We start from the raw sequence: 22,250 nt of genomic DNA, 5'->3' as shown, positions 1-22,250 counted from the left end.
TGTCCTGTCTTCTGGAGTATAAAAGCAAAGAAAGGGCAGCCTGAAGAGGCGTATTTCTAACCCGACTTCGTTTTCACTCACTGGGATTAACTCTATGCAACATGTTCTGAGCGAGAACAGTGAGTATCACTTTCACCGTCACTCGTACTTCGTTTCACTTTTCTTAGGAGAACACGCGGAACAAAGGTATCCATTCAGAGAAGTGTTAAATTCTCAGTTGTTAGAGTGCATAATTCCTCGCGTGCTATTTGCAGGTTTCCTAAGAATCTGTTTATACATTTTTTTTGCTTAGTGATACTAGTTAAAACTACGTCATTAAAGTATTGTGGGAAAAATATAAAATTTAAAGTTATTTTTGTAATAGTTGGCATGATGAACTATTTTACCAATGTTCTTTATTTGAACACAAAAACTCATTCTGAAAAAGGAGCGATGCCTACCCCAAAGGGCTGTTGAGAACAAGACAGAATGACAAACGCCACAATTCTTTGTCAAGTCCTGAACACATGGTCAATGTAAAAGTGTGACTATGGTGTTTCAGAAGGAAACAAAATTTTCCAGGAAGAAGCTGCCATCATTACAAAACCCTGAAACTGGGCAGTGTGGACTTTTCAGGGACCAGCAGCCAATCTGACAATTTAAATTGTTAGGCTGTGGTGACCTAGGTGTATTTTCAAAGCAGTGCACAATCATTCTAATTGGCACTATCTGTGCCTTCATTTCCATTTCCCTGAAGTCAATGTCTTCCCGCTCCCACCCTTAAAAAAACAAAGGGTTCTTTACTAGAATTTATTCAAGTGACAAAAAATACAAGTACTATCCTCTGGCCTAATAAAAAAGTTCCTTGGCACAAACATCACTACAACTTAAATATACTAACTTAATCTCCAATGGTTTCTGAAATCATAAACCTCATATCTTTACAACTTACCAGACAGTAGCATATGCCCTTCGAAAACAGTGGCAGGTGGAACTCTAGGCTTACAGTTTTTCACAGCTTCAGCAATTTCTCTGAGTCAAAAGAGAAAACACTATATCCATTAATTCAGAATAAAATAAACTAATTTCCAGCTATGAAATTAAGTCTATTTAACATAATTATATACCAAGTTCCAAATGTGAAGCAGCAATTATGCTCTTTAGTTTTCTCAGTAATGCAGAAAACGAATCTATAATCTTCAGTGCCTCTGTATCTGCCCAGTCTGCTGCGCACTGACTGCACCGGCATCTGAGCTCAGACGTGAGCCCAGACGCGACGGCCTGCACAGTGCAAACAGCGACTCTCCCCCTCCCTTCCAAACCTGCGGTGTCCTTTACTGCACCAAATCCACACGTGAACTACGTTCTCCCTCCTCACTCAGGAGCTTAAAATAAAAAAAAGGCCTAATCATTGGGAAGGAAAAGCAAACAGGAAAGGAGGGTCAAGGGTGAAGGAAATTAAACCCTTTAGGTCTTTTTTTCTCAAGTGCACACACATAGAAGGGAGCGTACAGAGTAATACGTCACTAAAACTCCAAAATAATTACTCCTAAAAATTTGTTTTAATTATTTATAGTTTCTTAACCTTATCAGCTTTAATGAATTATGTCTTTGATCTACCTGGAAAAATCTGGATACTCCATCAAATTTATCAGGACCAGTACGAACACCTCCCAAATTAGTATGCGAATGTCAGTGTCAAAGTAAAAGCACCAAACATATATAGAGAGAGACAGGTAGATACACACACACACACACACACACACACACACACACACACACACACACACAGATATTTTTAAAACAACTCTTTTTATAAGGGAGATAATCTTAAAAACAAAAAGAGATCCAAAGGTAAGCTATCTTCAACAACTGACAGCCTTCAGATATTACTTAAAAGATGTTTATAAAATTATACAGGGACCTGAACATGCCCTTCACCATGCCCTTGTCTCATGCACTTCCTTCGCGTGCTCACTCAGCAACGCAGGTTAAGCAGTGACTGGGCCAGTCCAGGTGAAGACACTTCTCTAGACCTCAAGGCGCTTGCTGCTTACCATCTTTTCCTTTCACAAGAGATTCTAATGGAGGCATGCATTTTTAAAAAAATTTGTTTATTTGGAGGGAGGTAATTAGGTTTGTTTGTATGTTTGTTTGTTTGTTTATTTTTAGAGGAGGGACTGGGGATTGAATCCAGGACCTCGTGCATGCTGAGCATGTGCTCTAGCGCTTGAGCTATATCCTCCCCTCGGAGGCATGCATTTGCCCAAGAAATAAGAGCCGTCCCCTCCTTGAGAATTCAAATATTAGTCAGGTATTTAAGGGCAGAATGCTAAGCTATCTAGGTTATGTTCTGCAATAGTCTAAGGGAAAAAAAGCTGGAGAATAAGAGAAAATTAGAATAGCAAAATGTAGAAAATTAAGGAGACTGTGATAGACACATGGGGGTTCATTTTATTACTTCTGTACTTTAAATTTTGGAATTTTCCATAATGTGAAGTACCCTAGTTTGCTAGGGCTGTCACAATGAAATACCACAGGCTGAGCAGTTTAAATACTAATGTCTATTTCTCAAAACTCTGGAGGCTAGAAGTCTCAGATCGAGGTGTCAGCAGGACTGGTCCCCTCTGAGGCCTCTCTCTCTGGCTCGTAGTTGGCTGCCTTCTCCCTTCTCCCTGGTGTTCACATGATCCCTCCTGTGTGTGTCTGTGTTCCCTCCAGTCACAATGGATGAGGATCTATTCACATGACCTCATTTAACCTCAATTACCTCTTTAAAGGACCTATTTCTAAATACAGTCACATTCAGAGGAATTGAGGATTAGGACTTCAACACATGAACTCTGAGGGCACAGAAGGTAAAACATGAAGAAGTGACTATCACCTGATGTGCTCTGGTGTTGTGCCACAGCATCCGCCAACTATATTCACCAAGCCATCCATAGCAAAATCCTGCACTTAGGGAAAGAAAAAGCTTCAGAGAGTTCATCTGAATTCTAAGTTCACCACTACCAATTCTGCAGAAGAGAGCTACATTTCCTGAATAACTAATTTTACATTTAAGAGAGAGCTAAACATACTTAACTCCAGATACAAAGCATTCATAAGCCTTAGATATAAGACTTGAAACATTTCAAATACTATGAAATGTAATGAGATATTTATTTGCCTATTTGATCAAAAGAAAGATTTTTCTACCCATATGTTGAGCAGAATGAATGTGAGCTGAATAATGCATTTTCAAATAACACAAAGTGTCAGTTTTTAAATTCAAGTCGACTAAAACCTAAGCTTAAAGAATTAAAAATTCAGTTCCCCAGGCACAGCAGTCACATTTCAAGTGCTCCGATAACTACATGCCACAGAAGCTACGTATTGGACAGTTGGGGCTGGAATTTACCCACAGCTGGTTTGAAGGACAAGATAACAGAGAGGAAGTCAAGGAACTGAGATGTCAGAGTGCTGCAAAGAGCATCCACACAAGGTACGGAAATCCTAAGAATTAAGGCAGAAACAGTTTAGGAGAGAAGGGTAGTAAGCCAGAAGCTAAAAACTCAAGGAATAAGGAAAAGAGACACAGGGTTAGTAATAAGTAGGGGTAGTGGGCAGCATGGTTTCATGACCGGGGATTCAAAGATGGGAGGGGCGTGGGAGAGGAGGGAGATGGGGGAGGTGGCAATGGGGAGCAGGGAGACATCTACTCCACCCAGCAGTGGGAGGGCTGCAGAAGAGCCAAATCCCCGTTAGTGCAGGTTGGACCTCACTGGGAATTCTCCAGCAGCCACCAGTAACAGCTGTGGAGGATGCTGACAGTGAGCCCCACCACTCTGCCTCCACCATCTTAATTCATCTTAAGCTTTTGTTATATACACACTGGGATTTCTTTAGGGGGAAAGTCTGCTTCTAAATATTCTAAATCAAAAATTCCATTCCTCTGTCTCTTAAAAACCAAGTGAAAGGATTCTTGACCTTTAAGTGCATGGCCATCATGTGCGGAGTTTCATCATAGTCACCGAAGGTATTGGGAAGACCTATGAAAGGATATTTTAATCATTATCAGAAACTACTTTAACAAATTATCATAGTATTTGTAAAGGCTTTAGGGTAAAAGGTTAGCAAATTTTTAATCTGTAATTAAATGGTGATTACTTACAAAAACAGATTAGAATACTAAATATTAAACATATTAAGTATAGAGATGCCACACCAAAAAACAAACAAATGAAAAATCAGAGGACAATAAACGTCCATTATTTCTCTTCCATTTGAAAGAAAAGCATCACTACTATATTGAGGCCACATTCCCCCACCCCCATCCCTCCCCTTCCCATAAAAAAAATTCATTCTAGTTACCTAACTGCTTGGGGTGGGGACTAGGGGAGTACCATACTTCCTTTGAACTAATGAGCCCCTGACATGAAATTAAAAACAAGCAAAACACAACCAGTCTGCTTTCAAGTAAGTTTTCCCAAGTAAGATGTTTGAATCTAATTGTCCAATTTTCTATTTTATTTATTATCCCCTTCCAGTCATCTTACTGCTGGTGGCAAATAAAATTTACGGCCCATTAAAATGTACATAATTGGAGAAAGAAGACTGGAAAATGCTTTTTAGCCCCAAGTAGCTAACAGTGCTCAAAAACATTCACCAGGAAGTCTGGCTAACTCAGAATGGACTCTCTCTCATGGTCTCTGCACTCATCTCTCTGGCCACGTCCACGTGGTGAGCACTGTCAAAGACAAGGCTCTGGTCAGCTAAGTGACTAGGCTCCATTCCCCCAAGTTTTGTCCACTTCTGATGCTTTCAGGCTGAGCCAAACTGTTCCTTCAAATCTAGAGGGAAACAGTGGTCTTGTCCCAAATGCTCTTTAGTTAGAAAATTCCTATTGAAAGTAAACAGCATACTAAGACCTGCAAAACAAACTCTTTTAATCAAGATCTATGACCCTATCTACTCAAATCTTGTGTATTTGAATTTTCCCACGTGTAACATACCTGCATTGGGATAACAGAGGACATAAGCTGTTGTACATTTTCCAACTGTTTCAATAAAAGGTCTCATTTCAGCTGCACCCAGAGCACAATTTAATCCAATGCTGGAAAAACAAAAAGAAGAAATTAGAAGCATCCTCTTTTATTCTAAATATTTACACATATAAAAAGTTATGATAAAAAAAGGCATATATTTAAAAACAAGCAGATAATAAATCTCCTGATTCAAAGCACGTTTATTCAGCTACAGTCAGAGGCATCTCACTGAAGTCCACTGCAGCACTGAATAATTCTGCCTGTGTCTCCTACATCAGATGATCTTACAGCTCAAGGACCCTGCTTATGGACGTGACTCCTTAAGTAAGTTCACAGTTTAAGTTAATGGTGCACCATGAAACAGAAATGTCTGCAAACTGACCACTGCTAACAAACATCTGACTGGAAAGCAATACTCAAAGGAAAGCAGAAGGGAAATCTTGGAGGTAGAAGGAACGCTGATGGTATACAGAAGCCACTTAGGGAGTCCAGAAGACCGAGACTTAGTCTTTGCTCCAACTGACTTGCAAGGTGACCTTGGACTTGGAATTGTCCTCTCATAAATTATGTGGGCTTGTTTGGTTGTAAATCAAGGGGCTCTCTGTTTTGCAGAGAAACTTACTGCGGACTCAAATAAAACAGATCAAAGCAGAGCTGCTAAACCCTCCAAAACCACTCTCAGTGGGAGCCACTGGGGCCTTTAAGGAATTCAATAATTAACTATGAAGGGACTGCATGGTGTCATCTTTTATTTTTTCACATTTTACTTTTTTCCCTTTACGCTGATTTCTAAGTGCAATATGACATACTAGATTAGACCCTGGAACAGAAAAAGGACATTTATGGAAAAACTTGAAACCTGAGTGAAGTCTGGAGTCTAGTTAATAGTAATACACTTATAGTTTTGACAAAAGTACCATACTTAATATAAAATGTCAACATTAGAAAAAACTAGATAAAAAGCATATGGGAATTCTCTGTACTATCTTTGCAACTTTTCTGTAAATGTGAAATTATTCCAAAATAAAAAGTTTATTTAACAAATACCCAACACCTATTTATGATAAAATATCTGTGTCAACTAGGAATAGAAGGGAACTTCCTCAACTTGATAAAACCCATCTATAAAGACCCTACAGCTAATAGCATGCTTAATGATGTAAAACTAGATGCTTTCCCCCTAAGCCTGGGAACAAGGCAAGGAGGTCTGCTTTCATCTCCCCTTAAAGATTCTGCTGGGAGTCCTACATGAGGCATTAAGAGGAGATGGAAAACAAAAGGTATACAGATTGGAAAGGAAGAAATAAAACTGTTTTTGTTCACAGATGCTAAGACTGTCTATGTAGAAAATTCCAAAGAATCAACTAAAAAATTTCTTGGAACCAAAACAATTATGAGGTTGCAAAATACAAGGTTAACATATAAAAGTCAATTGTTTACCTATATTCCAGCAGTAAGCATTGAAACTTGAAATGAAAAACACAACGCTATTTACATTGGCATGAAAACAAATGAAATACTTGTGTATAACTCTAAGAAAATATGTCCAAGATCTACAGCAGGAAAACTACAAACTTCTGATGAAAAAAATCAAGGCAGGTCTAAATAAACGGAGAGATATTCCATGTTCATGAACAGGAAGACTCAAAATTGTTAAGACATTAATTCTTCCCAATTTTATATATATTCAAACAACACCAATCCAAATTCCAGCAAGTTATTTTGTGGATCTGGACAAACTGATTCTAAAGTTTACATGGAGAAGCAAACAACTCAGAACAAATAATACAATTATTGAAGAAGAACAAAGTCTAAGGACTGATACTATCCGACTTCAAGACTCACTGACAGTATCTTGTTAATAACATTTAATGAAAAAGAATATGAAAACGAACATATGTATATATATGCATGACTGGGACACTGTGCTATACATAGAAATCGACACATTGTAACTTACTATACTTCAATTAAAAAAAAAAATGACTCACTGAAAAGCTAAAGAAATCTCTGGCATTGCTGAGTGCGCAAATAGATCAACATAGCAGAACAGGGTCCAGAAACAGAATCACACAAATATAGTCAACTGATCTTTGACCAAGGAGCAAAGGTAATCCAATGGAGAAAGGACTGTGTTTTCAACAAATGGTACTGGAACAATCAGACATTTCCATGTGAAAAAATTAATCCAGACACAAATCTTACACCTATTATAAAACCTCAAAATGGATCATAGATCTAAGAGTAACTGCAAAACTATTAAAGATACAAAGATATATATATATATAAAGATAACACAGGAGAAAAATCTAGGTGACCATGGGTTTGGCAATGAGTTTTTAGATAGAGTACTAAAAGTAGGACCCATGAAAGACAAAAAAATTAGTAAGCTGGACTTCACTAAAACTGAAAACTTCTGCTCAGTGAAAGATATTGTTAAGAGCACGAGAAGACAAGCCACAGACTGGAAGAACATATTAGCAAAACACACATCTGGGAACCCAAATTTTGTTTTAATTCTTAAAACTTAACAGTAAGAAAACAACCCGGCTAAAAAAATATGCCAAAGATCTGAACAGCAACAGCTACCTCAAAGTGTTTTTGCCAGAATTAAAAGAGACAACTCTCATAAAGCGCTCAGCACCGAGCCTGGCATATAGCAAACTCCATAAATGTCTACTACTCTCACTCTTGTGGCAAAGGCTGTAATAAAAGTGAACAGAGCGCTCTGAGAGAAAGGCACCCTGGGGAAGGTATCCTCCCTCTCCCTGGAGGAGAGGACTCCATAGGTGAGCCTGAGAGGCTCGTGTGTGAGGGCGGCTGAGGGAGAGAGGCAGGCACAGCCTCCAGGCAGAAGGAGCAGTCCGTGCCTGCAAAAGGCACACTGCGGATATTCCTGGAGCTTCCACTTCACTCCTGGTACATAATGTAAACCATTTTGATAAGAAAAATAGAGAGATAGTTTAAAATAGAATGTAAAAGTCATGTTAATTTTAAAGATAAAAATCTGAGCTTTAGAATTCCCACCTTATTCCAAGCTAGACTGCTTCTGGTTGCTCCACCAGCAGGGAGTGAAAAACCTTTGCAAGGCACAGCCCTAAAAATCTAAGTGCAGATAACAGATGTAAAGTATTATTACTGGGCACAGCCACTCAAACTGTGAGGGGGACACTGGCAGACAAACAGGCAACTACCTGGCGCTGGGGGTATCAGAACGCTCCCAGCCCCTCAAGCTGACGCGTTTAGGCAGTGGGCTTCTGGAGCCCTTGGGGCAGTCGGAATGTACTTCAAGGAAAGCCAACATCTCATGCAAGTGGTGCGGTGGACACAGGGACAAGCAATTCCCTCTCAGGTCACAGTCTGCAGCCATCAGAAGAGAGTCCCCTAGAGGGAACGGAGTGAGGAAAGACTGATCACTTACCAGAGTGGGTCTGCGTGAGACACACTGATGACAAACGCCTCTCCAGTCTGGCCCGAGAGAGTCCGCCCACTTTTATCAACAAGTGTCCCTGAAATCTGAACTGACAAAGTAAACTCAGTCAACAACACAGACTTAAACTAAGAACACAGTCACAGAAACAAATAGAAAGAGCAAGCTGGCTTCCTTTGTTCTTTCACGGGGAAGAGGACCGTGGAGCTCAAACTCAAAGGCAGCACTGTGTGATATGGTCAGAGCAGGTGGATACGAAGTGCCCAGGCGAGCGGTTGGTAAGCCACAGAATCAGAGAAAAGGGGAAGTCAGGGAGGCAAAAGCAATGCCCAAAAAAGCTTCAGAATTCACACCTCCAGTCCCACTGGAGGGGACCCTCCCGCAGAAGCCTCAGGTTATCCTGGCCTCCTGCTGTCAAACATCTGACTTGTCTAACACCCCTGTTCGACTCTGTTCTCAGCAAGTAACCCTAAGACCCTCCTGTGGGTCTGCCTATTGAATTAACACACTGGCAGTCTGCTGACTATGGCACTGGATACTTCACAGTCAGCAAGGGCCCCAAAGAGCGGGAGCCTTTGGCTTCAGGAGACCACTTCAGCCAGGCTTCTATGGAACAAACCACTTCTAGGTTTATTTTTCACATTTCCAGAGATAAGACTGCTGTTGGTCTAGGGCTGGTGGTAGGAGGGAGGTGAACAGAAGAAGTTAAAGAAGTTAAGTATGTGCTTCCTAAAGACACTATCAATAGTTCCATGCGAGGAAAACAAAAACCTCACCCTCAAAATGACATTATTAATAAAAAAAATCAAAACACAACATGCAAATATTTGAGAACTTACAAAGACAGGCCGGGGAGCATACTTCTCTTCAAAAAGTTTTTGGACTGCAAACAAGGCTGCCTGTCAGGGAAAAAGAGGGCAGCTTTATTTCCGAGAGTCTGTGTCAAAGGTCAGTCTAACCAGCCGATCAGAACACCCCCTTTTCCAAGACCTCTTTAGGTAAGAGACGCCTCGCGTTCTCTGGGAAGGAGAACCATGTTCTCCCCACAATGCACAACCCCAGCACCCCTTTCTCAAGTGTAACACTGTACATGTTCCAACCAAACACTGACTGAAAGTTCACCTGGAACAAGTGTCCCTGATGAGGAAGAGCTGAAGAGCTACTCTTTCTTCTTTCTCTCAATCGAAATTAAAAACAGAGAAACCAGAAGTCTCCACTTTGCACAGCCTCATATATACATGGTGGTACATGAACCAACAGCTTATGACATTGCAAGTTCCATGTTAATCTATGCTGTCCATGTTTTATTAAATTCCAGCTCCTCTAATGCTCAAGGCCCTTCCACATCAGAACCCAGGCATGCGGAGGGCCAACTGTACAAATTAAAACTAGTGAGGTAGTATTTGTAACCTATCAGATTGGACAACATCAAAAAGCTCAACAGAGAGGGTGTGGTGAGACTGGCACTATCGTGCACTGCCTGCTGACTGAGTATAACAGCACAACCCTGGAGGGTAATTTGACACTAAAGATCAAAATTAAGTGTCCACACCCTGTGACATGGAAATTTCACTGGCAGAAATTTATCCTCAGACACACTGCGCAAAGATGTATGTATGAGGGTATCTACTTCTCATTCTATACACTTACGCACCTTAGTACATACACAAGGAACATAAACACATACACATACGCACACGCACGCTTTTATCTGCAAAGAATCTCCATTAGAACCCCCACACCAGGAACTGTGGTTGTCTTCAGGGAAGAGGAGATGGAAGGATACTTATTTTTCACTCCACACATTTACGTACCCTTAGAATTTAAGAGCCATGCATAGTGTTTACTACTTGTGCGTCTATGTACACACAGTAGCTATATAATACAAGAATATTTACTTTCATAATTTTTAAAAAAACATTTTTTTAAAGTTACAAAAATATCCTTTTGAAATTTCCTTCATTCTCCTGGGTTCAGTTAAAAAAATATTCAAAAATAAAATGGAATCGAGGAATTTTACTTAAGTTTAGTAACAGCTATTTGTGGTCTTCTCACACCACCCCCCGCACCCAGCCCCCACGCCCCTTTTTTTCTCCTTTAACTCACCTTGGCATTGGCGGTGTCAAAAATAGTTTCAACGAGTAAGATATCAACCCCACCATCCAGAAGCCCTTCGGCCTGCTCTTTGTATGCTTCAACAAGCTCATCAAATGCTGCAAAAAATCAACCACAACCAAGATATCAGCATCCTCTGAATGGTCAGGACATGCTGAGTTCAGGCCTGGCAACCGGTGAACTGACTATTGCTGGTTTATAATGCGTAATTTAAGAGGAACACCACCTTCTGTAAGAAACCAAACAAGGAAACACGGCAGTGACGGAAAGTTAAACCAGCAAACTGAACACAACTGCTCCTAAACACTTAGCACATAGCCTTCTCTTCCCATGCATGAGCCAAGGACTGGTTGGGGCGGGGGGGTGGTGAGAAAGTGTCTGACTTCTTGAGCCCTGTCCATTACTCTCAAGATCTTAGAAACATCATTCTTTCCAGGGATGGTCTTAATCAATCAATCCAGGGATGAGTGAGGAGTAACTGCGAAACGTGTCACACTGATCCGGATGCGTCAGCGGTATTCTCCCACACCCCTTGTGGTAAAAGCCAGTGGTCCTGTAGATTTTGCTCCTGCCCTCTGACACCGAGACTTTCAGAAGAAACCTGCCTGATGGGCAATTTCAGCCTAAAATCAAAAAGTGCTCAATCACTCCTAGGTAAAATTTCTGTCAGAAATGTCTTGAGTTGTCTCTATTTCCATCTGAGAGGTCATCCCTCTCCCCATTCTACCTCTCACCCCAGAGAGATGCCCATATATTCAACAGACAAGCCTAGAAGCACGCTTATGCTTGCTATACTAAGTACACTGCCTCTTACACAGCACAAGAGAAAAGAAAAGTTAGCTCTTCATTGTCAGGCCCAGACCAAAGGAAACACGGACCACACATAAGCCCAGAAGAAGCAACCCCTAGTGGAAAATGTGTCTGTAACCCAGACCCACAAACCACACTTGACAGAATTTGTCATCCACACAAAACTCATTACCATACACAGTATCACTACCACTCAGCTCTGATCATTTAATTTTTGTCTTTTGTAGTCTGATGCTTAAGAAGTTAACCTTGATTTCCAGACTGTTCATAAAATCTCAATGCAAGTAAGCTTACAGAATCTGGTTTATAATGCTGGTATGTTCATATAGTTTAGACTGCTTTCTGATCAATACAATGGGGGTCTAGTGGGTTATTCTATAACAGACCAAGGCCTCAAGTTTGTATTTGCTCAACTCAGTTTAAAGTTTTATCTTGATTGATTTCAGGTCCACAGCTGATAAAGAACACCACAACATGCACCCTTGAAAGAAAGCTCAAAATACACCCTACTACTACCCTCAGCTCTCTTTTCATTTAGACGTCTACTGCACTCCAGGGACTGCTGTAAATAAGCCCTTAAGTCACAATAGCCCTGAGGTAGATACTGGTACTGGGCCCATTTTATAGATCTACAGATTACTGAAACACAGAGGTACTTGCCCAAGGTCAATGATCACACCTGATACTCACTGATGTTCCTGTAATCTGGTCTTTCCACAGATGGGGACACAGAGAGCGTCTTATTAGTTGGACCCAGCGCTCCTGCCACAAACCTCTTAATTCCTTTGGGAAAAGAAAAACAGGTGTGAAATTTCTGAATAGCTCAACTTTTTTGTTGTGAGTCAGTAGGCTGTAAGATTTCCCCTAAAACACAGGCATACAATCCTTTGTGTACAACTCTGAAATCCAAAAGGCGCAAAGCCCCAAGTTTTTTCCTTACTTCATTTGACAAAAGAACTTGACCTCTCCTAAACTACAAGGGGCTATATGTAGTCTTTTTCCCACTTAGTGGATGATTCACAGGTTTTACTGCAAATGTATGTCTGATTACAAGGGCTGTCATGGATCCCACTGGGGAAATTATGAAATATAACATATGTGCACGTTATCACCAAGCCAACCTCAAAACTGAATTCTCACATATCTGGCTTCAAAGCATTTCAGGTGGTAATCCTTTTCTACCACCATAGCTTTGTTTGGACAAATTCCCTCTCCTTACTCTTAAGAAAACTTGAAGGTCATGAACTTAAAACAGGTGCTGCAAAAGCTCCTCACAGCAGCACTGACCTTGAAATGCTCTCCAACACTGTAGGGCAGGGCCTTCACTGGGAGAAAATACTAAATCACAATTAATAATTATAAAGCCTGAAATTAAAGTATGAAACAGATCAACTCTTTTGGTAATTCTTTAATAACCTTTCCTCTAGGATAGAGTCTAGGTGCTTCTAGAAGAGCCTGAGAAGTTGTGTTCATTTACATATTGTATCAGAAGTCAGGGTCATACTGCTCACTGCTTTTGGTGATTTTAACCATGCAATAATCTGGGTTATGCTTTACCATTTAACTGGAGAAGACAAACAGCTAGTTGATAATCCAGCCTTTGAAAAGGTTACAAGTCTGACCATAAGAAAAATGTCCTTATCCTTCCATGCTGTAGCTGTTTTAATATCCTGTTGGGGTAACAGTCTATGCCTTTCCAGATTTAAACATTATCTCCCAGAAACAGAGTTCCTATAAATTGCCTCAGTCTTCATTAGTATGCTGTGTCTAACTTCCTAACAATTTTGCTTTACATCTTTCCTGTTCGCAATAATTTCATATTTCCAAATCTTAAGGGGCGCCATATATTTCTCCCATTCCTTTCCCTCCATCAACGCCTCCCTCCAGCTGGTGCTCAAGTGTTCTTATGGCAGCCAGCCAGGAGGCTAGTTATTTCAGGGAGCCACTTTTCAAATACCAAGAGGACTGAATCTAATGGCACTCTCTTTTGCGTGCTACACAGTGCCTTCAAAGACATTAGTGCCATGAAGTAGAAAACGCTCAAAAGACGATCTCTCTTTACCTAAAAAGCCACTATCACAGGATCTGGGTAGCTTGAAGGGAATAAGATCTAGTATCTTTATGATAACCAAAATAACCGAAACAGTCAGCTGTACCTCCATAACCTGATGATGCACTTCCAAAAGGAGAAAAATCATTTGAGCTATAAACATACAAGGAAGCCACGGTCCCGGTAACAAAGAACATAGCACCCTAACAGCAGAGTAAACAGAGAGTGAACCCTAAGCCCAAGGCCCACAGAGACAGTCAGCTCAGAGAGACGCTGAATGCCCGATCACGGCACTGCAGAGAAGCAACCTAAAACAAGCCCCCAGCGGTGTCTGCAGAGGGCCGAAGGCCAACCTCCACCAAAGGAAAAGGGCAGTGAGGACAGTGCATTACAGAGGAGAAGGGCAAAGGAAGCATCTTTGTTCGAAAAAAAAAAAAAAAGAAGAAGAAAAACGCTCCTTACCTGTCTGGAGCGTTATCTCCTCGGCTGCTTTCCTGGCCACTCCTGCAGAGCACTTGTTCATCCGGTAGGCCTAACACATCAATGCAGACGTTAGTTCGTCCTTTCTTTCCTCCGTAAGACAAATAAGGAATTCATGACCTTCTAAAACCCAGTTTTATTTAGTAAGGAAATGTAGTGAATTATCTGAGGTCTGAATGAAAGCTTAGCTGAAAAGGCCTATCAGCTGCCCCAGCCTTGAAGGCAACAGGAAAAGCAAGAGTCTCTGGGAACTGCTTTTAGGTTCTTCCCCAAAATCATGAGCTAGCAGGCAGCAAGGGCAATCTCTGAATGTGTGGCATGACAGAATAAGCTGAGGTAGCTACATATTCAGAGAATTAGAAAAAAGCACAGTAAGGGAAAAAGCATGGGCTTCAGTCACAGGAGACCTGGGTTCTCAAACCGAGCTCAGTCACCACCTGCCCAGGCAATTCCCTCAGGAACTTCTCCAGCCCTGGCTTCCCACACTGCACAATGGCTGGAATCAGGGTCTGAACTTTTCTAGATTATGTAACCTCTTGAGAATTTGGAAAAGTGCCACGAACCCTCTCACTAGAAAATAAAAAGCAAGTATGCACAAACATACAAAGTATTGCCTACAAGTTTTACTGAGATACGCCCAAGCCCAGTCATCTGCACACTGCCCGTGGCTGCTCCCATGCTATGACGACAGCGCTGCGCAGTTGCAACAGAGACTCTATGTAGCCAACAGAGCTTGATGTATTTACTGTCCAGCCCTTTACAGAAAGAGATTGCCAACTCCTGCCCTAAAACAACACAAAAGTACCTGCAATTCAATTTCATTTTCCCTCAATAACCCAAAAAGCAAGTGATTTCACAAAGTTCCAACATCATGAAAGGAATCAGTGTCAGAGTATTCAGGACTACGTGCATGAACACACAGGCATGTGTCTGGAAAAACCCCACCCAGAAATGGGGACTGTAACATCTACCATATATGTCCATCATCAACATTTTACAAAATTTGATTCTGGGAGCATCATGCTGATGAGAAAGAAACCAAATCCCTCACCCCACACTGGGATGCCTACTATCACAGGGAAAAAAAACACAAAAACAACAGAACAAATGCTGGGGAAGAGTGGGAAAACTGGAACCCTTGTACACCACTGGTGCAGATATAAAATGATGCAGCCACTATGGAAAATAATATGGTGGTTTCTCAAAAAAATTAAACAGCATTACCATATGGTTCAGCAACTCCACTTCTGGGTACATACTCAGGAAATGACAGCAGGGATGCAGTACAGATTACCTGTACACCATGCTCATGGTGGCACTGTCCACAATAGCCAAAAGGCAGGACGTCCATCAATGGATGAATGGATAAACAAAATGTGGTAATACACACAATGGAATATTATACAACCTTAAAAAGGAAGGATATTCTGACACAAGCCACAACCCAAGTGATGCAAGCCTGGCACAAAAGGACAAATACTGTATGGGTCCACTTATATGAGGCATCTATGGAGTTAAATTCATAAAGACAAAAAGTAGAATCACGGTTCCCAGGGGGTGGGGGAGGGAAGGACTAGGAATTATTGTTTAATGGGTAGAGTTTTATAAGATGAAAAGAGCTCCAAGGATAGATGGTGGGAATGGTAGCACACAATGGGAACGTACTTAAGGCCAATGAATCATAGTTAAAAATGGTTAAAATGGTAAATTTTATGTTACATATATTTTGCCACAATTTAAAAAAAGGAAACCAAATCTGTCACCCAACTTAAGAAGGCTTCACAAAACTGTGCACATGGCCAATCATGCTTTTACAATAAACATCAGTTGCATGTGATTATTACTTGCCCATGAAAGAAGCCAGGTGGAAAATGAATGAGCTGTCTGGTCACAGACAACAGATAACTAGGCATGAGCTTGACTCTGCAGCTTTGGCTGGTTTTCTCACTAGCAATGGCCAGTGCAGCAGATGCTTATGAATACTTTAGACATGAGGAAAAATGAAGTTCTTACCAAGTGTTCGAGGCCATAGTCAGCTTGGGCAATGTTAGTGCTGCTAAAAGTATTTGTTTCAATGATATCTGCCCCCGCCAGCAAGTAATCCTGCAAGAAGAGACAGTAATGTCAATGCTATGAGTTTTAGAATCCCTGTCCCCTAACAATAAACTTGGCTTTTCAGCACTACCACCACCAAACACCTTTTGACCACTTACTAAGTCTAAGGTGCTGCACTAGACAAGAGGCTAGAAATGCGAACAGATAGAAGGATATCACGGAAAGGCATGTGGTATAAATAAACACGGAACTTGAACTCAGACAAAGTTCACACAGTGTGAACTGAGCTAAGTTCCTTAAACTCTCTCAGCTTCAGTTTCCTCATTTGAAAGTATCATAGCCCGACCTCACAGGGTGGCCATATGATGACACAGGTAACACAGCAGGTGTCTGGCACACGACGGCCCTATACAAACATCACTTTGTTCTTTCTGCAGTCTCCCGGTTTCAGCACAAACAGAATCACACTGAGAACGGCACTCTCTCTGAGATCTCGATGCTGACCACATTTTTCAGACACATACCCTGGTCCCTCCAAACCAGATCTGCACCCCTACTAAACCTGGAGGACCTTGGTGCCCTCCTGTTCTCTTTGTTTGAAATCTTTCTTCCTTGTTTCACTCTTTGGACACCGTCTCAACTTCAATCTGGTGAATGCTCTAGACTCTTGGTTTTCCAATAGTGAGTAAACCCAACTCCACATAACTGGATGGAGACTGTCGGCAGAAGAGCTGGGAAATGCAAACCAAGGGGCAACTCACGGGCTGGGGAGGCCTGGTTCCTTGTCTGGCGGCTTACACAGCAGCTGTGTCACACAGTTGGCACTGTGTTTACTGAGATGATGCCTTTGAAATGGATGTCTCCACAATCAAAAACTTACTGTCTGGCACTCACATAACAATCAAAAATGCTCGGGTCAGGTACTTACACTACCAGTAGAACTTGGGCATTCCATTAAAATTAAACACCAGGGAATTAGCTCTATGGTCAGTAACTCCACTAGAAATAACTAAGTGTGACAACAACCCAGTCTCCTTCTCTTCTTTGTAACACGACATGGTCTCTGCATTCAGAGAACTCCAGCTAGTCAACACTTCCCCTGTGAACAGGATAGCCAGGTGTACTTTATTGTATTTATGGCCATTTTTGCTTTATTACGTCTCCTGGGAAACTTGTTGTTCTACCTAGATGCCTACCTAATATACAGCACAAATATTCATTCTCTCAAAATGTATTTACTGACTACTACGTGAGAGATACTGTTCTAGGCGGTAGGGATTCAGTAGTGAAAAATGGGCATAAACTAAGGGGGCGGGCAGTGGGAAGGGACAGACTGGGATTTCAAAATGCAGAATAGATAAACAAGATTACACTGTATAGCACAGGGAAATATATACAAGATCTTGTGGTAGTTCACAGCGAAAAAGAATGTGACAATGAATATATGTATGTTCATGTATAACTGAAAAATTGTGCTCAATACTGGAATTTGACACAACATTGTAAAATGACTATAACTCAATAAAAAAAAGTTAAAAAAGAGAGAGAGAGGGAAAAAAATGGGCATAAACTCCTGCCCTCAGGAAGCCAACACTTTAGTGATAATCCATGTGAATAATGACAAAGCCACATGGCATGGTACATCATATGATCTCATCAACTGCATCCTAAAAACTGATGTTTGTAACCACACCAAGCAATTCACACCCACAATGGCACTCCCGATCTACAATACACTGGCATTTTATAATGTGACTTGACTATATACTCTCAGGCCTAGCAGAAAAACCTGCAGAAGCAAACCTCTTGAAGGACCGATTTTAAATCCTCCAGAACCTACAATTCCCACTATGACCAAAGGAAAGGAATGGTTCTCAGATGAAAACCACTCTGCATCTTATCTAGAACAAAGTCTTGACCACCCAACAGACTGATCCCTTCCCACTCAATGAATCATTTAATCACTAAATGACCTAAGTGATTTTTCCCCCTTAGGAAGAGTCTGAAAGGCAACTAAAGCAAAAATAAACACCAAACTAAAAGCACCTGCACAGCAAAGGAAGTCATCAACATGAAAAGGCAACACATTGAGCGGGAGAAGATATTTGCCAATCATGTATCTAAGGATATCCAAAATAAAGAACTCGTACAACTCAAGAGCTAAAAAACCCACCCAATTAAAAAATAGGCAGAAAATCTGAATAGATATTTTTCCAAAGAAGACATATGGAGGGCCAACAGGTAAATGAAAAGACGCTCAACACTACTTCTTATCAGGGAAATGCAAACCAAAACCACAATGAAGTATCACCTCACACCTGTCAGAATGGCTATTATCAAAAGACAAGAAATAACAAGTGGTGGTGAGGATGGAGAAAAGGGAACTCCGAGCACTGTGGGTGGGAATGTAAATTGGTATAGCAACTATAGGAAACAGTGTGGAGGGTCCTCAAAAAATTAAAAATAGCACCATCACATGACCCAGCAATTCCATTTCTGGATATTATCCAAAGAAAACAAAAACGCTAACTCAAAAACATAAAAGCACCCCCATATTCACTTCAGCATTATTTACAACTGCCAACATATGGAGACAATCTAAGTGTCCACTGATGGATGAATGAATAAAGGAAATGTTGTATGTACATGCAATGGAGTATAATAAAACTTTAAAAAGAAGGAAATCTTGCCATTCATGGATAGCCCTTGAGGACATTATGTTAAGTGAAAGAAATCAGAGAAAGACAAATAATGCATGATCTCACTAATATGTGGACTCTGAACAAACAAATAAACGGAGCTCACAGATAGACTGGAGGTTGCCAGAGGTGGGAGGGTGGGGGAAATGGCTGAAGGGAGTCAGAAAGTATAAACTTACAGTTATAAAATAAATAAGTCATGGGGATGTAACGGACAGCATGGTGAATGAAGTTAATCCTCTGTATTGTATATTTGAAAGTTGCTAAGGGAGTAGATCTTAAAAGTCCCCATCACAAGGAAAAAAAAAAATTGCAGCTATGTATAGTAATGGACGTTAGCTAGACTTACTCGGTTGACTATTTCACAATATATAAAAATATCGAATCATGTTGTACATCTGAATATAATGCTACTCATCAATTATATGTCAATTAAAAAAAAAGAAAGTCTGAAACAATGCCCTTCTCCAGAAGATAAAAACTTTCTCACTTAACTGGTAAATATGCTTTGCCCTCCAAATTGAATCTAGACCAGGAAAACAGATTAAATCACCTTATTATCTCTTCTAGTCATTAATTCTATGAAGTTCATATGATAACCTACAAAGTAATTCAGTTCTATATTTCTTTTTAAATTTTAAAAGTCTAGCAAGACCCAGTTACTTGCCTCTGATCTCTTTATGTTCACTAGGCATTTTTATTAAAGACAGAAAAATGGCACGAAAGAACATGTGATTTCAAGTCTGTAAACCTCTGTAAACATCAGGCAAGTTATTTAACCTCTGTAGTGCTCCGTTTCCAAATCTACAAAATGAGAATAACAACTATCTTTGAGTTTCATTTCATCAGGGCCGTTGTGGTGACTTGAATAAGACAGTGTATGTGAAAACCTTAATCTAGCCAGGATTTTATGGTTTTTCACTGCAGTTTAAATGCCTCAAAGGCAGAAACCTACCTTCCTCATCTCCTTATCCTGAATACTCAATACAGTGCATGACTTTTACTTGGTGCCCAACACCTACTTTCTGAACAAATCACCTCTTTCTTCTGTATCCTCCAGAGCACTTGATACAGTGGTCAGTCCTCAGGACATGAAAGGGACTGCAGAATCATAGAATGAAAATATAAGAACCTGGGGATGCTTTACCTTATGGATTTGGTAAATGACATCGGGTTGAGTTATACTTAAAATGTCATTGTTGCCTTTCAGGGGCCTGGCATGATCTTTAAATTCGTGTCCCCGGAAGTCTTCCTCACTCAGCTTGTGCCGCTGGATCATGGTCCCCATCCCTCCATCAAGCACCATAATCCTCTCCCGCAGAATGCCTTCAATCTCGTCCTGCAGAGTTTTCTCCATACCTGCTTTAATAAAGAAAGCGAAAATCTGACTTTAAAAAGTGAAAGGAGAAAAACACGTGTGGAGAAGGAGCTTAAACTAAATTATAATAATTCACGACAGGGAGTAAATGCGGCTCATAAAATATGTACCCATAACTGCAGCATTTCCAAAATGCTGTCCCAAAATGTTTCCATTAAGTTATAACAATGCTTAATGAAATAGAAGATTACACATAGCACAAAATTACTGGTAAAGCACCAAACCAAGATTAAAGCAGGCTGTACTAACTCCTGTTTCAGAGATGAGCAAAACAGGCAGCAAAGAGCCAAATGCCACAAGGCCAGGCCAGCTGTGGGAGAAAGTCTTCAGGCGTCCCTCTGGTGGTTGTGTGCCCGAGCTCCCTCAATAGGAGTAAGTGACAGATAATTGAAAACAATCAGTCGTGCCAAACTGCCACTTAAACTGTTAGCTCTAACAGTCTCTCCCACCTACTGCCACAACTAGTTAACAGCCTGCCCACAGGGTCTTACTCGCCTCTGCACCATCTCTGAAACAATGACCAGCTAACACTCTGGAGTGTCTCAATTCTCCCCATGTTCTTGACTTCTAATTCCCAGCCCTGACTACTCATTCCAATCCTATTTTCTGGTGTCCAAGAACTACTGTAAAGCCACAAAACTGTGCTGACTGGAGTCACCAAAAATTCCTAAGATTGATCTGAGCCTCTTTGGTTCACCTTTTCCTTGGCTCCTTTCCATATCTGCTGTCTCAAACTTCTGCTTTCTTTTAGCACCAAATCCACCTCATCCTTTTCACTCACAGGTGATTTCACCTAATCCTGTACAAAAAAGTCTTTGGGGAGCTCCTTAAATTAATCCCCCTCCACCTCAAAATCCTCTTGCAGCTCAGCGCACTGCTTCCCCACCCTCAGACCTAAGGAAGAGCACAGGATCACCTCCACCCAACCCCTCCCACTGCTCCTCCCATCTACCCCTTCCCACCTTCAGCAGTTACACCTCAGCCAGTCTTCTCCATGGGGCTCCTGCCTCTGCCTCTACTGAAATTATTTCCTAAAGTCACCAATGACCTTCTAATTATCAGAAACCCTCGGCTCTACTCTTAGACCCAGATTTCAAACTGCCCACCTGCTATCACCCCCTAGAAACCCACCCGCCCCTCTCTCTAATATCCAAAACCAAACTTGCCACATTTTCTACCTGATAGCCCTATTTCTGTGAATGGCATCACCCGTCCCCGTTGCCTGACCTGAAAACCTCAGTATTACAACTCCTTATTCTCCCTGATAGCCAGCGTCTGTCTCCCCGTTACTCCTCATCCCCGCCTACGGGGCACCCGCCACTCTGCGTTTCCCTGTCACTCGGCACCTGAACTTCCTCGGGCTTAGGTGCTCAGTAAGTATATATTGAACAGGAACGTTCAATCACGCGGAGCTTCCACAGGGCCCTTCTGGAACGTGCGGTGTCAAACGCTAAGCGAAGCTACTCCGAGGTCCACAAGGCGTCGCGGGGCCGCGGGGGGGCGGGGGCCGCCGGGGGAGGAAGGGGCGCGGGCGGGGGAGCAAGGACGCGGCGAGAACGCGGGCCCTCGGGGCTCCTCCGCCAGCCGCGAGGAGCCGCCCGCCCCTAGAACCACCCCCGAGGTGGGGACCACGCGCGGCGTTACCGGACGGCGCCCGCTCCTGGAGCGCGGGGGACATGCTGCGGAGCCTCCTCCTCGGGCTGGGCCGGACCGGGCCGGACGGGGCCGCGGCAGGGAAAACCGCTGTCCACACTTGACGGCCCGGAGCCGCTCCCCGAAGGCCGCCGCCCTCACGGCCCGGGCGCGGCGAGGACACGCGGGCCCCCGGCCGCGACAGTGCTCCGGCGCCCGCTTCCTTCTCGCGGGGCGCGGGCCGGGCCTGAGGAGGAGGACGACGTGGCGGCCGAGGCGCGCGGCCAGGCTTCACCGTCCCCTCAGGCTCGAGGCGGCTCGCGAATCCGGGCGTCTCGGCGCTCAATCCAGCCTCTGAGCCGGAGGGCCCGCCCCCCAGGCCTGGGATTGGTCTGCAGGGGCTCGTCGCGGCCGTATTGGCTGAGCCGTCGCAACCAATCACCAATCACCGGAGGCCTGGCCCCAGGGCGCGCTGGGAGACGTGGTCCAGGAGCTCAGGTGGCCCGCGGGGGTCTGCGCATCTCCGGCCGGCGTCCGTGAGGGCGTCCGCAGGGTCTCTCCCGGGGAAGTCGTGGTGCGAAGCTGGCGCTGGCCT

At 42.4% G+C, this 22,250-nt stretch overlaps 1 protein-coding gene across 7 annotated transcripts in view; it reads right to left on the bottom strand.

The window, feature by feature from the left end:
- The window catches only part of MTR (5-methyltetrahydrofolate-homocysteine methyltransferase), a 98,020-nt gene extending 76,024 nt beyond the window's left edge, over positions 1-21,996 (bottom strand). For 6 of the 7 annotated variants that reach the window (XR_012509980.1, XR_012509977.1, XR_012509978.1 and 3 more), the window contains exons 1-12: positions 21,668-21,996; positions 19,793-20,007; positions 15,905-15,994; positions 13,874-13,943; positions 12,052-12,144; positions 10,543-10,649; positions 9,276-9,335; positions 8,428-8,522; positions 4,974-5,074; positions 3,949-4,010; positions 2,864-2,931; positions 932-1,011 (exon numbers count right to left, since the gene is read on the bottom strand). Coding sequence is in view for 4 of the 7 variants with exons in the window: in XM_074373268.1 (XP_074229369.1) it covers positions 932-1,011; positions 2,864-2,931; positions 3,949-4,010; positions 4,974-5,074; positions 8,428-8,522; positions 9,276-9,335; positions 10,543-10,649; positions 12,052-12,144; positions 13,874-13,943; positions 15,905-15,994; positions 19,793-20,007; positions 21,668-21,701 (1,075 nt within the window). In the remaining 3 variants the exon portion in view is untranslated. The remainder of the gene's footprint in view (positions 1-931; positions 1,012-2,863; positions 2,932-3,948; positions 4,011-4,973; positions 5,075-8,427; positions 8,523-9,275; positions 9,336-10,542; positions 10,650-12,051; positions 12,145-13,873; positions 13,944-15,904; positions 15,995-19,792; positions 20,008-21,667) is intronic. The other variant, XM_074373269.1, reaches the window with a different exon arrangement.
- Positions 21,997-22,250: the final 254 nt, after the last annotated feature.

This window comes from Camelus bactrianus, chromosome 11, assembly GCF_048773025.1.
Source record: "Camelus bactrianus isolate YW-2024 breed Bactrian camel chromosome 11, ASM4877302v1, whole genome shotgun sequence".
NCBI classification, from domain to species: domain Eukaryota; kingdom Metazoa; phylum Chordata; class Mammalia; order Artiodactyla; family Camelidae; genus Camelus; species Camelus bactrianus.
This window is presented reverse-complemented; position numbering and strand designations above follow the sequence as displayed.